The sequence below is a fragment of the Callospermophilus lateralis genome, chromosome 18 (genome assembly GCF_048772815.1).
Source record: "Callospermophilus lateralis isolate mCalLat2 chromosome 18, mCalLat2.hap1, whole genome shotgun sequence".
NCBI lineage: Eukaryota > Metazoa > Chordata > Mammalia > Rodentia > Sciuridae > Callospermophilus > Callospermophilus lateralis.
The window spans coordinates 41,541,834-41,556,903 of NC_135322.1; the positions used below are offsets into that span (position 1 = coordinate 41,541,834).

The 15,070-nt window shown below is 41.3% G+C and overlaps 1 protein-coding gene across 1 annotated transcript in view; it reads right to left on the reverse strand.

Annotated features, from left to right (window-relative positions):
• Nucleotides 1–238: 238 nt before the first annotated feature.
• Csnk2a2 (casein kinase 2 alpha 2) overlaps nucleotides 239–15,070 on the reverse strand; it is a 39,962-nt gene continuing 25,130 nt past the window's right edge. The window contains exons 6-12 of the mRNA XM_076837633.2: nucleotides 10,878–10,961; nucleotides 10,030–10,140; nucleotides 9,640–9,741; nucleotides 9,037–9,137; nucleotides 7,743–7,891; nucleotides 6,248–6,341; nucleotides 239–675 (exon numbers count right to left, since the gene is read on the reverse strand). Of these exons, the coding sequence (XP_076693748.1) occupies nucleotides 6,265–6,341; nucleotides 7,743–7,891; nucleotides 9,037–9,137; nucleotides 9,640–9,741; nucleotides 10,030–10,140; nucleotides 10,878–10,961 (624 nt within the window). The 3' untranslated portion in view covers nucleotides 239–675; nucleotides 6,248–6,264. The remainder of the gene's footprint in view (nucleotides 676–6,247; nucleotides 6,342–7,742; nucleotides 7,892–9,036; nucleotides 9,138–9,639; nucleotides 9,742–10,029; nucleotides 10,141–10,877; nucleotides 10,962–15,070) is intronic.

A 15,070-nucleotide genomic window follows, 5' to 3' on the forward strand; every position in this document is an offset into this window, starting at 1 on the left:
TCTCCCAGCCCACTGGGTACTTCCTTTCTCTGGTTGCCTCACTCCTAGGATGGTTCACTCCACACCTCTGAACACTCCTTTTTCTCTGCATTGCTCTTTATAACTGGCCCTCCTCACCTCAGGACTTCCCCCACTTTCCTCTGGTTGGAACCTGGCACACAAGATCTTCTGTCACTCAGTCCTCCATGGTCACAGGTCTTTTTTAATGGTCCTTTCCATACTGAAAACTCTCCATACATTTCTTTTAAAACCTTTTATTCAATAATATATACTTTTAAAATAATATGTAACTGCCCGTCATGCCATATATTGCCCCCATTCCCCCACTGTGGTGTCTGTGGCCAGCTAATTAATGTGGTTTGCTGGAAAAACAGGCGGCCACAGGACACATCAAGGGGCGTGGAGAGCAACAGTAACCAACAACCATTTTGCATACCCTTCACATTTCCCATGCTTTCTGGGTCGGGAGGAAGTCAACAGGAAGTCAAGGCATGTGAACCTTTTACATTCGGAAGTGAGGTTTGATATACGGTGGTAGGCTGCCCTTCAGTTCGTGCTCGCCAAACCTGCCACCGTTTTGTGTCTGCTCACGGAACGTGATCTCGCTACACACGTTAAGACGTTTGATTTGGTTCTTGTTCTGCTTATGGAAAAGTGGGAGGTACCGCAACAGACCTGGGGAGAGATGGGAGGAGGGGAAAGACGGCATTAATCAATCTGACCCAGAGTGGGGCGGGCCTCTACTTGCGTGGGGCTTCCTTCTCTTGAAGAGGGCTGGGGGTAAAATGCAAGCTTGACCTCCCCAAGCCACTTCAAGGAACATGCAGTGAGAACCCGCTGCATGATTCCAGGTTTCAGAGTACCCTCTTCCTGCCCTTTTGACCACAAAAGGCAGTCTTCTGGAGAGGAAGGGGAGAGCTCTGGACACACCATGCCATAGTTGACTCTCCAACCCTCGAGTCCAGGACGCTGGTGTCAAGCCCCATAACCACTCCATGCAAGTCAAGCAGTCCAACACCAGATCACACTTAACCGGACCCAATTTATTAAGGACATCTTGGGACCAAGAATGAGAAGATGACTTGGCGTGTACTCAGAGAAAAGGGCCGAGTCACCAATAAGGGAACAAGTGACAGTGAGTATTTTCAACTCTGCGCTGGAAGCAAACAGCTGCCTGGCATGGCCTGAAAACCCACTCCTCCTTTCCCATCTGGCACAGCAAGGTGATGGTGAGACGCCAGCACAGGAGTGTCTCCCAGGGGCCGTTTAGCAATACTGAGGGAAGGCACTTTGCCCTTGGGAAACTGTCACACGGTTATTTGATGAAAACTTCCTTTGGGTAAAGGTTCCATTGATTAATATTTGAGATTGCCTGCCGAAGCACATTAAGAAATTACCGTATTTGCCTTTAAGCACTGATTTCCAAGAGTCCAATTCCACAGTGATCAGTGAGGAAAAAAAAAAGAACACTAATAAAAAAGATACCATCATCGCTCAACAGTTGCACGTGCTCACATGTGCCTGCATGTGTTGTGAGGACTGGCGCAGGGGAGACTTTCACAAGTGCAGAACAATGGGCTACAAAGTTAAAGTCACCAACAAGTCAATCCCAAGAAGCAGGTGTCTGAGTGGTGCAACTCAGAAACAAAACAATCCCACCACATCTTTAATTCAACTTCAAGTTCACGCCACGGTGATGATCTGCAACCACCATACACATCCTTGCAGTTCAAGGTTTATCCCTCCCTCCCCCAAGAGATAGGAAATACAAGTTAAGGTCCTCATAGCAATGGCTTGTCTCCCACTCGGGAAGGCTGGGTATTGTCAACATTTTTATTTAGGAAAACAGGATTTAACATGGCATTTTTCTTCCCTCTAAGGGCAGTAGCACATGAATCACACATCAGTCATCCAGAGATACACAGAGGTGGCCAACTGTGTCTGAAGTAGTCACTTGCAATGGATCAAACCCAGGCAGTGTTGCTTTTCTGCAAAAAGGCTCCACGGTTCTTGAAGAGTATCCAAGCTTTCCAATGGATGTCAAGATTTGTCACAAACGCTTAGTCAACCATTTACAGCAAGAAGAGCCAGCAAGTGAAAAACTGTTAATTTATTGATTCAAAGTTTTTTTTGTTGTTGTTTTTTAAACAATCCCCAATACATGCAGTTCAGGGTTAAGAATCACATTTGTAGCACATTGTTGAGTATTGACACAAAAGTATGCATCACTGTATACCCCATCACATCTCTTCCCAGCCTCTACAATCCCTGGTTGGGGGTGTTTTCATTAACACATTCATAAAGCTCAGAAGCATGTTATTATTGGTTTCCTTGCAACCTCCCCTCCCCAATATCCCCATTCTGGACTTAAGGTTTTAAAAGGCAGGATATTCTTTAGTTTTAATTTATTAAGCCCACTGACAAACCTGAGCTTGTGTCTCATGAGGACCCAGAGTTTGCTTTCAGAGGGTTTCTACTTAAATGAATGTGACTCTCACCAGTTATTATCCACTCATTTATTGCAGGAGGGAGGTCTGCTCTTCCCTGTGGGTGCTCACACAGTAACACAGGCTTCTAACGAATCAGTCTGAACTGGCCCTGAGGAGACCATTAACTGGGGCTCTCTTAGATTTCAATGCATATCTCAAAATTCTTCTGACTGGATTGTGTTTCAAAGTAGCTTTGCTTCCATCTGCATCAATGCAGCACCTGGGAGAACTTGCCATTTCCCTGAGTGGGCAGAGACAAGACCCTTGGCACCAGCTCTCTGGGACTCAGCACCTAAATCAAGATACCACCTCTCAAAGGCCCAGTGGACCCAAGCCAGAGGGCAGCGTCCTCCTCCAGGGCACACGTCAGAACTTGGTGTCCCCTGATTTCAGCCTTTCAAGGATATTCCCTCAAGACCTACAGTTAGGTCATTTTTCTTATGGATTCCTTTTACCTGTCCCTCCCCCCAGTCACTCTCTTCACATTCCCAGGATTCTGAGCTCTTCTGTCTCCTTGAGTTAATCGGCCTGAGAGTACCTTCCTCTCTATGGGAATACGTGTGCTCTAAGCCTGGTGAGCACTGATGCATTGGAACACCCGTGACAAGACCTGGCAGAATGCTTGGTGCCCAAGGGCATCACTGAATTGGCACAGGAACTGCTCTGATTGGTAAGAATCCCCAGAAATACCCAGCAGAATACTGCCGCACTATGCACGCAACAGCATCTCCTATCCAGCCGCCTGCCACAGGACAGGATGGGAACCAGTCAGCTGACAAGAACCTGGAGAGAGTAAACTGCTACACAGTCACCATCGAGAATGTTGGTTAGCCCTGCATCAGTTCCACCCGCACCCTGAAATTCCTTGGCTGAAGCACCCTTGCAGATAAGCTCACTCGTGGCCACCAACCGTGAGACCCTGACCTGGATTCAGCACAGGCACCTTCTGTCCTCACCCTACAGGTCTATGTTCCTGAACACAGGCAGTACCTGAGATGACGGTGCAACACTACCCTGTTCCCCATGTTTTTTGCTTTTCTTTAGGAAAGAATTAAGTCCTTGTCATAGGCACTTTTAACTTGTTATAAGGTAATGAAGCAAACAAATGAAAATTACTGAGTTTAAAAAAGAATATGCTGACTTAAAAGATACTGGATGGGTAAACTTATCTAGTTTAGTCTAAATGTAAGACTAGACTCCCACTGCTACACACACTCACTCACACAGACATACACACCCACCCTCCTTGAGGACTCTCCAAGACCATCTCCTAACCTAGGCAAACACTCTAATATCTCAGGGGAGCTTGGGCCATCTGGACACAAAATGGACTTGGAGACCAGTGAAAGAGAGGACTAGGACTAGACGAGACTCATTTCAGTTTTGGAAAGAACAGCTTAGGTGTCAAGTCCAGATCCATAAGGGAGTGAGCATTTCAAAGCCAGGAATGCTCCAAGTCTAAGGCATGAAGAGAGGTAAGAATAGGTGCTGTGGAAACAAACCACACGCTCAAAAGGATAACTGCTGTGCCAAAGCTGCAGTACTGACCCAGGACAGGCAGGTCAGTTGTGCTGTGTCACCTCAAGCATGGCCAAAGGAAGAAGGGGCAGAAGTCTATCACATGACCCTTCTCCAGATGCTTTCATTGCCTCTGGAGGACCCAAGGGAAAGGAGCAGGTTTATGGCTCTACAAAACCCCTCCATCAGGGTACTCTTGCCTGATCAAGGCAGCCGGAATAGAAAAGAAAAGGAGAAAGGGAAAGACAAGAGAAAAGCAAGGTAAGGGGAGAGGCATGGGTGATGGAGGAGGAAATGGGGCAGGGAGCAGGAAAGACATAGTGGCACTCTCCCTGATAACCAATGGTTCAGGCTGCCCATAAGGGCAGGTCAGAGACCTTTGATAATTCAAAACACTTGAGTTTCGCTGCCTGACTTATTGAAATAGGTTCATTTGAGAGCTCACTAACATCTTGTTTTTAATTTTCAGGTAAAACAAATTTATACATCAATATGCAGACTGTGCAATGCAGGCAGGCGGTATTGGTATGAGAACCTTAAGTGAATGTATTTCCTGGCTTCAGAATCTTATTTTTTAATCTATAAACTCAACTCTATGAGTTTCATTTGCAATTTAAGTTTCCACAGACCAAACGACAAAAATAGAATCTACATTTAGAGATAGGACCTGCTACCAATACCAATATGATTTTATTGGGATATGGAATGTAAACAGATGTTTCAAACAAACAATCTAACCTTATAAAAATGTACGGCATTATTAAATAGTTAATAAAGAAGTCCTAAGTGTGAAGTGGTGGTAGACACCTCTAGCTCTATTCTAGACATGCTAGGTCCCCAGAGCTGAGGCATGAGTCTGCAGCCGGGGGCCAGGGAACAACCAACAAACCTTGTTGGTTACAAGTCCCCGAAATTAAATCAGCCCTGTTTTTTTTTTTTTTTTTTTTTTTTTTTTTTAAACAAAATGTAGCTTTCTTTGTTAACATGGACTTTAGCACAGTGGATCCAAAACTTTAACACTGGCTCCAAGAGCTCCACTTCATCCCCACCCCCCTGCACATTCCTCTCCTCTCAGTAACAGGATGGTCTTGCCCACATGTTGTCAGTACCTACATGCCAGACTTATCTTTGCCATCACATTCACATTATCAGAGCTTAAAATGCATATTACCCTGATTATAGCTGGTATTGTCATGGGGATAAAAAGAGGGAAAAAGGATGAGGATACATTTTTTTCCCAATAAGTATTTCCTGAATAAATCCTAATAGGACATTTTCTCCCTTCTTGACCTGCCTGAAAACTGACTTTCCAGCTTTAGTTATGGTTATTAAAAAAAAAAGAAAGAAAGAAAGAACTAACAATAAAAAGGTAATTTTTTTCAGAGAGGTGCATTAAAATAGATGCACACACAGGGATGTGCTGGGAAATGGTGAAATTCTCCTTACAGGGCTACAAAAGGAGGTGAGGGGCACAGTAAACAAAATCAGCAATGGGATTCTGTGGTTAGGCAAATCAACAAAGGTTACCATGAGAGCTCAAAGGTTACCGTCAGCCACTTAGCATGGAACTTCTGATGAAACCGACGAACCTGCTGATGGCATCTCAAGATTTAAAGTGATGTCTCCTGACACCATAGGATTCTGAAATTGACTGCAGTTTGCTCCCAAATGCATACACTTAAGAGGAAAACTGCAAGAATGAGGGACTTTTCCTGGAGAGCTCATGTCATAAAAAAATACATAAAACATGAATTTGTAAAAGAGCTTAAAAAAAAATACTGTCACTGTTTTAATATCTCTTTTTCATAAATGAGGCTGGTGTGTCAGTATAGACTGCTGACATTTGCTAAAACTTGAGCCTGAATTCTCACAAAAGGAAACCAGACCACAATGGAATAGATAGGAAGTCAGATATTCAGAGCTTGTTGACCGAATGGGTAAATTCAATAGTGGTGTCCTGTTAAGTGAAGGTACATGTACAACAACTCCGAGTTTCTCATCTCCCATGCATTCCAAAGGGAGAGTCCCTCAGATCCTGAACTATGTGCATCATCACGCTGCCACAATGGCAGCTCCCTGTAGACTAGTACTGGGGAGTGTCTTTTTGACAGACTTTTAGGTCTTTACTCTTCTTTGCCTTTAGAAGGAATGATTAAAATTTCTCTTTTATCACACTGTAGTTTCCTTCAAGGTTTGTGTTTGGTGCTTGGTTTTATTGGCAAGCATCAAGGCCGCATTACCCGTCGCTCTCCAGTCTTCACCGGGCTGCCGTGAGACCACTGGAAAGCACAGCGTTCTCTGCACAAGGCTGGGACTGCTCTTTCACCACAGGGTCTGCAAGAAAGCAGGACACAACGCAACCAAGTCAGGATTCAAGTGCAGGAGGGGAAGTCACAACAGACAGGCCCCTTTCACAGTGAGACACGGACACACACAGACTCCTGGGCAAGCCAGTGTCAGGAGGTCCAGAGAGGGAGACAGAAATCACAGAACTTAGGTCCCACAAAACCACACACAAAGAATCAGGGGAACTGTTCTTACAGTCAATTTTTCTATTTCCTTAGAGGACAGACTCAATTGCTGAGAGGCATAAAAACCCTAATTTCCTACTGTTCAAAATTCCCACTAATTTATGTGTTATTTTCTTTGAATACCAACATAATATTCAACCCCTAATTTCTTTAAAGCATGTGCAATAATAAGCACATCAGGGGAAAAGGTGAATAGAAGCCTATCAATTTTAAGCAATAGTGGCTTAAATTTTTTTAAATTGAAGTATACTTTGTATTTAGAAAAATAGCTTGATCATGAATTATGTGTAATATCAATTTTCTTAATTTGACCCACCTCGAAGGGTTAGAACACCTTTCTGTGTCAGAAATTGTAAAGAGGACATCTGAATTCCACTGTCTGGGGTCCAGAATGCTGAAGGGTTAAGATCTTTTAACTCTGCTGTCTCCTGGTACTTACTTCCCTAGGTCTAAGACCACAGCAGTGTAATTTTCAGGCTGGAATAATGGGGTGGTGATAGGGTTCTGGGTGGGGGCAGGAAGGAGAGGGAGAGACAGCATGCTGGTCTAACAACAGACAAAAACTTCAAGGAATAAGAGTTTTCATCTTGATTCAGAGAGTGAACTGCAGTAAGTCACTAGTCACTTAATTTCCTTATTCTCCATTTTCCTCTCTAACTGGATGAAATCTCACATTGCTAATAACACAGGGAAAGTATATCTGAAACACTTTATCAGTGGGAAAAGCCACATGCCCACAGAACCTCAACTACACGTGGTTACACAGGTAAATAATCCAGTTAGATCCTAGTGAGGTCTTCCTTCAAATCTCTTTTATCTATTGCCTTCTTTAGAAATTCATTATGGTTATCTTACTACTTTTAGCCAATTACTTGTGTTTTGAGGGGAGAAATCTTTGATTAGGTTTCCCCACAAATATAACATTTGAAAACAAATTTTAGATACTTAGAATGTCTTTCTCAGGGAAACAGGAATGGCCCAAAAGACTGGACTCAAGGAAACTACAGCTGGTGAATGAGCAAATGCCTCTGGGGGTCAAAAAATCTGGTCTTGAAAGTTGTTTCAATGACTACAATGAAGGAGGACTAGTTCCAAGAATGATCCATGCCAAACACCTAGATTTTCCTTAACAGGCCTCAAAGATGTGAAAGATTTTTTTTCCCTTTAATAAATTAGACCGCCTAAAAAGTCCCTGGAGACTTACAGAAGTATGGGTGCTCCATGGCTTCTTTGGCAGTCAGTCTCTGTTGATGGTCATATCGCAGAAGTTTGTCCAGAAGGTCTAGGGCCTCAGGGCTAACAAGGTGTCTGTTCTCACTGTGGATGAAGTTTTCCCAGCGTTTCCGTGAATGTCTGAAAACAAAGTATTGAAACATTAGGATTGAGACTAAACTCAACAAGAATCCTCCTCTACTATGGCTAAAGCCAGAACAATCTTAGAATTCTACAATGATTACAACTTGTTAAATCTCATGTTTCCTGGTACCCACTCTACCCACCAGTCACATCACAATATACTGACAGAAAACAGTGTTCTGTTTAATTAGTTAGAACATGGACATCTGATTTAGAATTTATAGAGTTTTCTTGACTTTTTTTTAAATGCCTCAGGTTCTTCATTCATTCTGGGTCAGGCATGGTGGAAACTGAGTAATTTGTGCTAATCAGCAGACATATTTAAAGTACTGGCCACAGAAACATGATAGCTCCAAATATAAAAGAATGTTTGAAAACTACCAATCAAGCATTTCCTTTAAAACTACTGCACTGTACCAAAAACCTCAATGCTATAATACTTGTTTCTTATTCAAAGAAGAAACACAGCTTTCCAAGATTTGTCATTAAAATTAATGCATATGCTGTACCAGAAAGCTTTTTTCTGTAACATTATGATTTTGCCCTCCATTTTCTATTGATACAGATTATCTCATAAAGAAATAAAAGAACTAGAAAACAAATATAAACTATGTCCAAATACTTCAAAATAATTTAAAGAAAACACACATAGCAACGAGATATGGTGGTGCACACCTGTAATCCCAGAAATTTAGGAGGCTGAGATAAGAGGATCTTAAGTTTGAGGTAAGCCTGTATGACTCAGTGAGACCCTGTCTCAAAATAAAAAGAATTGGGCTGGGGTTGTGGCTCAGTGATAGAGCACTCGCCTAGCACATGCGAGGCCCTGGGTTCGATCCTCAGCACCACATATAAATAAATAAAATAAAAGTATTGTGTCCAACTATAGCTAAAAAACAAATACTAAAATAAATAAATAAATAAATAAAAAGAACCGGGCAGATAGCTCAGTGGTACAGTGCTTGCGTAGCATGTCTGAGAGGTCCTCGGTTCAGTCTCAGTACAGCAAACAAAACAAATTAAAAGAAAAAAGATACTTCAATTTGATGTAACTAGAAAGGGAAAGAATAATTTTGGCTAACCTTCCCACTTTTGAAACTGGGCAAGGCAAAGCCCTTTTTCTTTCTCTCTCTCTTACTTACTGTCCCAGGATATCGTTGAAATGTGGATCTAGGTCTATATGATACTTCTTCAGATACCCATACAGCTCGTCTGTACCCAGAACCTTGGCAATGCGAACAAGCTGAAACACAAAACAAACTACCAAATCACTGAGCACAGAACTCACTGTGAGCCTGTGAGGATGCTGGGCCAGGGAACTGGAAGATTCCATACCACTTGATCTCCAGGGACCAGGCAGAGATCTGAGTCTAGGACTGGCCAAAAGACTCAAGGACATGAGGCTCACATGAATGCAAATTTCCAAACTGCCTTTAAAGGGAGAACATAACTTATGACAGTAGTCTTCTAGAAACTAACAATTATGGGGTTATCACAATCTAATAACTAGAATCTAGTTTTATTAGATAAAGGAGGTACCTGACTTCTTCATAAGAAAGAGAGCATTATCTGTATTGTTGGGACTTCATAACCTCAGACAAAAGTCTAAGAAATTCTAAACTTTAAAAAGAGGGTTATATGTACACACTGAGTGACATGCAGTGGCTCAAGGAGAATATTCTAAGCACACTATTTTCTTGAGATTCATCCCCAAACATGTAAGAGCCAGATGGTTTTCTGCTCACCTGGTCATAGTTGTCCTGTCCATGGAAAAAGGGTTCCTTTCGAAAGATCATGCTTGCTAACATACAGCCCAAACTCCACATGTCCAAGCTATAGTCATACATCTGAGGAAACAAAGACAACCAGTCAGACAAGGATGTTAGAAACCCACTTTTCTGATCTGAGTTTCTAGTCTTTATGTGAACTTTGTAGACAGTTGAAAATTAAAAACTACTTCTTCCTCCTTAAAAAAAAAAAAAAAAAAAGCTGTTGAGAAAAATCTGCAACTAGTATTCTGGGGTGGAATAATGACTGAGAATTGAATATATGCAACTTACTAAATAAATAACAAAGCAGAAAAAGCTCTTAGTAAGTACCAAAACAACCCACAGCAGCCTTGCTACCAAGTTCACCTGATAGTCCACAAGAAGCTCTGGTCCCTTGAAGTACCTCGAAGCTACACGAACATTGTACTCCTGAGCAGGGTGATAGAACTCCGCCAGGCCCCAGTCTATCAGTCGCAGCTACAAACATGATAGAATAAAACATGTGAAAAGAGTGTTTCTAGATTCCTATGCCTAGGGCAAGACCACATCACATTTCTGATAACAACTATTTAGCCACACAAAAAATGTGAGCAGGTATACTGTTAAACAATTACATTTTCAGCAAAAGTAAAGAGGTCATTTCTGGAGCAGAGCACTCAGAATGCTTTTTTAAAATCATTCTAAATCAATAGAGCTCAACCTTTTTTTCTGCTTCCATACTACTTACATGTGTATCACACTGCCCCATCACTCAGATTTCATCGTAAGCTCCAGGAATAACTAGAAGGGTTGGGAACACATGGCCCACCCCAGGACTGAAGCACGGTTCTAGCTTGTCTAATACTAGCTGATCCATTTACTCACCAATCAGGGACAACCAGAGTTGGATATCAAAATTAGGAGGGCCCCAAGTGTACTTTTAAGGCCAGGCAGATTGGTCTGAGGGTCATTAAGAAGTGAAGCAGAAACCACCACCTGTAGTTTCTTTTTCTGAGGCCCTTTGGAAAACTAAGACCAAAATAAAACAAGTGACTACAGTCAGGTCATCTGTCCATTTTCCCAGTAGAAAACAACGCTAGAGACTGGACAAGCGACAGCGACACAAGTTGGTCATAGGAAATAGCATGGCTACAAAAACCATCTTGGTAGGGGCAGCTTTAGGTTGGCCCTAAGCCTTCTAATGAAGGCTTGTTGCTGCCTGGCTGTAATGGTACCTTTTTTTGTTGGTGATCTATCATGACATTGTGAGGTTTCACATCCCTGTGCATGATTCCCTTGCTGTGGCAGTAATCCAGAGCCTATTAGGTAAGAAAGCACAGAGAAAAGTAAGCAAACCCTCTACCACCCTCCAATGCAAATACATTCTTATTATTTTGTTTGTGACACTTTGATGTGAATATGGTCTCCCAAGGGGCAGTTTACTGCCTATAAGGAAAGGGAAAAACATGCTTTTGGAGAATGCTCCTTACTCTCTGTGAATTAAACAATGGGCAGCTGATAGAAAGGGAGCTACAGAGGGCCATGCTGAAAGTTTCTTTAAAAGGGGGGATGAAACCAGTTCTGGGAACCCAGCTAGAGCCACCTCTCATAGTGGCTCAAAGGAGATTCCAGAATCCATGTGGACATGAACATGGCTGGTCTTTGTGGGTCTTCTAGATTAAAAAACATTAATATTTTCCTTAAATAGTAGTTAAAGCCAGCTGGTCTTTAACAGCTATCAATATTATTGCTCAAAGGGAAAAGTTATTTCCTATAATTGATAAAAAGATTTTAAAGTATACAAGTCAATAATTTTTAATTTTAAATTTATAGAGCTGTGCAACCCTCACCATAATCCAGTTTTAGAATCCCCCTCTATCAAATTTCCCTTGAACTTGTTTGCAGTCAATCCCCATTCCCAAATATGCCCCACCTGTTATCTGCTACCTCTGAACATTAATAAAATGACATGATTAAAGTTCAGTACTCTACTTTCTTTCATTTCATAATCCCTTTTTGTATCAGTTACTGAGGATTTCCTGTGTGTGTGTGTTACCCAAGGCCTCATGCATGCTAGGCAAGTGCTCCAACACTGAGCTACATTTCTACTCACTATGTTGTCCAGGCTGGTCTTGAACTTGTGATCCTTCTAAGCCAATGAGATTACAGGCATGAGCCACCATACCTGGCCCAGTATAATACTTTTGAGATTCACTCATACTGCTATTTTCTTGCAGTTCATTTTATGAATATTCTAGCTGGTGAACATTTGGATTGTTTCGACTTTTTTAGCTGTTAAGAATGAAGATGCTATGAACATTCATGCATAGTCTTTGAAAGACAAATGCTTTCATTTCTCCTGGGTAGAGTCCTAGTGGCAGAAGTGTTAGGTTGTATGGTAAATTTACACCTAACTTTTAAGGAATTATCTTTCAAAGTGGCTGCACCACTTTGTATTCCCACCAGCAATAAAAAAGGATTTCAGCATCTCTACATTCTTACCAGTACTTGTCGTTGTTCATTTTTTAAAAATTATAGCTATTACAATAGGTACAAAGTAATATTTCATTGTAGTTTTGATTTCTATTTTTCTATGAATGAATGAAGTTGAATTTCTTTTCATGTGCTTACTGGATATTCTATACTGCCTTTGGAGAAATATTTATTCAAACGTTTGTTCAAATTTGGTACAGAATCTGATCACTACCATGAAAGACATTTTTAAAAGTTTTTGATTCTGCTATTTTGCATAGTTGTTGCCAAAGGAATAAACTAATGAGATGTGGAAAACTTTCTTTTTTTTTAAAACATAAAAATCTGTTAGATTTGTCTTTCTAACACATTAATTATTTCCATAAATTTCAAAGATAGGATCCTTGGCTTGTCTTAAAAGCACTTAAAGGTCGCACGAGGTCAATGATATATATATTCTTTAAGTAATGTGACAGCAGCCCATAATCATATGAAAACTACCATGTGCATACCAGTGAGTGTTCTTTGTGGAAATTTTCATGTGGAATTTTTCACAACTTCAGCATTGTTAACATTTTGGATCAGGTAATTTGTTGTGGGGTGCTACCTGGTGTATTAGAGAATGTTAAGCAGAATTACTGGGCTCTACTTGTTGGATGCCAATATCCACCTCTGCTTCCATTCAAACCAAACTTTTGTTATTTTTATGTGGTGCTAAGGATCAAACCCAGGGCCTCACGTGTGCAAGGCAAGTGCTGTACCACTGAGCCACAACCCCAGCCCTGCTTCCAGTTTTAACAACACAGATGGTTCCAGATACTGCCAACTACTGCCCTATGGGGCACAAACTCAACCTGATTAGGAAACTCTGAACAGACCAAGACAGACACTGTACTAAAGAATACATAATCCAGAGAATGACCCCAGGATCAGCACTCCAGAACAAGCTGGACTTGACTTTGCCTTCCCTACACACAAGGCTGTGCAATGTATAATGCTTTTTATTTGATCAAAAGATCAAAACCAAGTAATATTAAACTGTGATGGTAGAGGTAAGAACAATATCTCCAGAGGAGGAAATATGAAAAGGAAGGTAGACAAGAAAATCTTCCAGGATGTTTATAATATTTCTACAGTCCTGGTCCAACAGAACTTTCTGGAACAATGTCTTTGTATGCACTGAACAATACAGTAAACACAGGTCACATGAAATGAGCACCTGAAATGTGACTACTATGACTACAAACTGAAATCTTTTTTTCCCCCAGGTGTTGGGGATAGAACCCAGAGCCTTGTATATGCAAGGTAAGCTACATCCTTAGCCTGGAACTGAATTCTTCATTTTACTTAATTGAAACAGCTACCTATGAGTAGCAGCTACCATATTGCATAGTATGGTCTTACATACATTTGCACGAAGGTTTTACTTACGTAAAATGTAAAATTCTGTACACGTAAGACTTATTCACTTCACTTGCATTCTATTTCAAATTAATATTTTTCTTTGCTTTACAATAGTTGTAGCAAGATTCTAAAGTGCCTTTGAGACAGTGCCTTAGGAAATCAAGGGTCATGAGGGCTGATCTCCCTCAAATTGAATCAGATCAGACTGTTGCAAAGCCTCAGAGAGCTGCTGAGTCACATGGAGCCCTCAGCCTCAATTTCTTTTATATTTTCAATGAAGTTAAATATTGCCTCTACCCAACTCCTGTATTTTTCCCCAAAGAGAAAATTTAGCAATGTTGATTCTGTTGTTTTGCTTAGTGTGCCAACAGAAATAAACTAATAAAAACCACAATACCTAGATGTAAAAGATACCCGATGAAAGCAAAGGCCGAACAAATACAGTGAGGTAATTAATTCTCTTGCTAAGTTCACCAGTCAGACTCCCTGTGAAGTTACTGACATGCTTTTAAATTCCTTGGGGAATTATTTCAGTTTTAAAATCTGGTACAGTTTCTGACCATTAAGCATGAAAGATGTTTTTCAGGTTTCACTTGGAATCTATGCTTTATTAGCAGAAAGAAACATGCCCTATTCCAGTCTCCAGAAAGCAGGACTTAGGTGAGCACTGAATGACATCTGCCTGGCTATCCTGTAAAAACCTATATTACAGGGGTGCCTTCCTTTGCCTGACCTAAGGACCAATGTGCTAGGTTATAAATTGTTATTTTGCTGGTGCTAGCTAAAAACTGCAAAATCTCAATACTGGATTTAATAATAACCACTGGATTATGGACTATAGCTATATAGATATGGACTATAGCTCCCATGGGAAAAGTGAATGGGGTTTTCTGGGAAGACCTTCAGAGAAGGGCTAGCCTGACAGTTCATAGGCATAGCACTACAAACCTCTTCCACACTAAAGCTTCAATTCTAGTCTAGAAAGGACGAGAAAGATGGGGTCAATCAAGTGCTACCTCCTTCATATTTCTACTCACACAAAGGAAACCCAGTAGACATGAATGAACCCCCAAATACACCACTGTGGTTCTCTCTAATGTCATGTGGTCTGTGCAAATGGTTAGGAAACATCCATTTCTTTTTTTTTTTTGGTAACCGGGATTGAACTCACGGGCACTCGACCACTGAGTCACATCTCCAGCCCTGTTTTGTACTTTATTTTAGAAGCAGGGTCTCACCGAGTTGCTTAGTGCCTCGATTTTGCTGAGGCTGGCTTTGAACACTGATCCTCCTGCCTCAGCTTCCCAAGCTGCTGGGATTACAGGTGCATGCCAAGGACCAGTACTTTGATTCACACTCTTCACAATCCCATCAAAACCCCACCTTGGCAATTTTCTTCAATTATGACCTTTGTCATCTCTATCTTCTTTCAGAGATTCTTGAGATCTACATCCCCCTAAAGTTTTAGGCAATATTGTATATTTCCAGATATACTTCGACAGGAGGGTTCATAGCTTTCATCAGGTTCTTAATGATCCAGGACCCTAAGAAG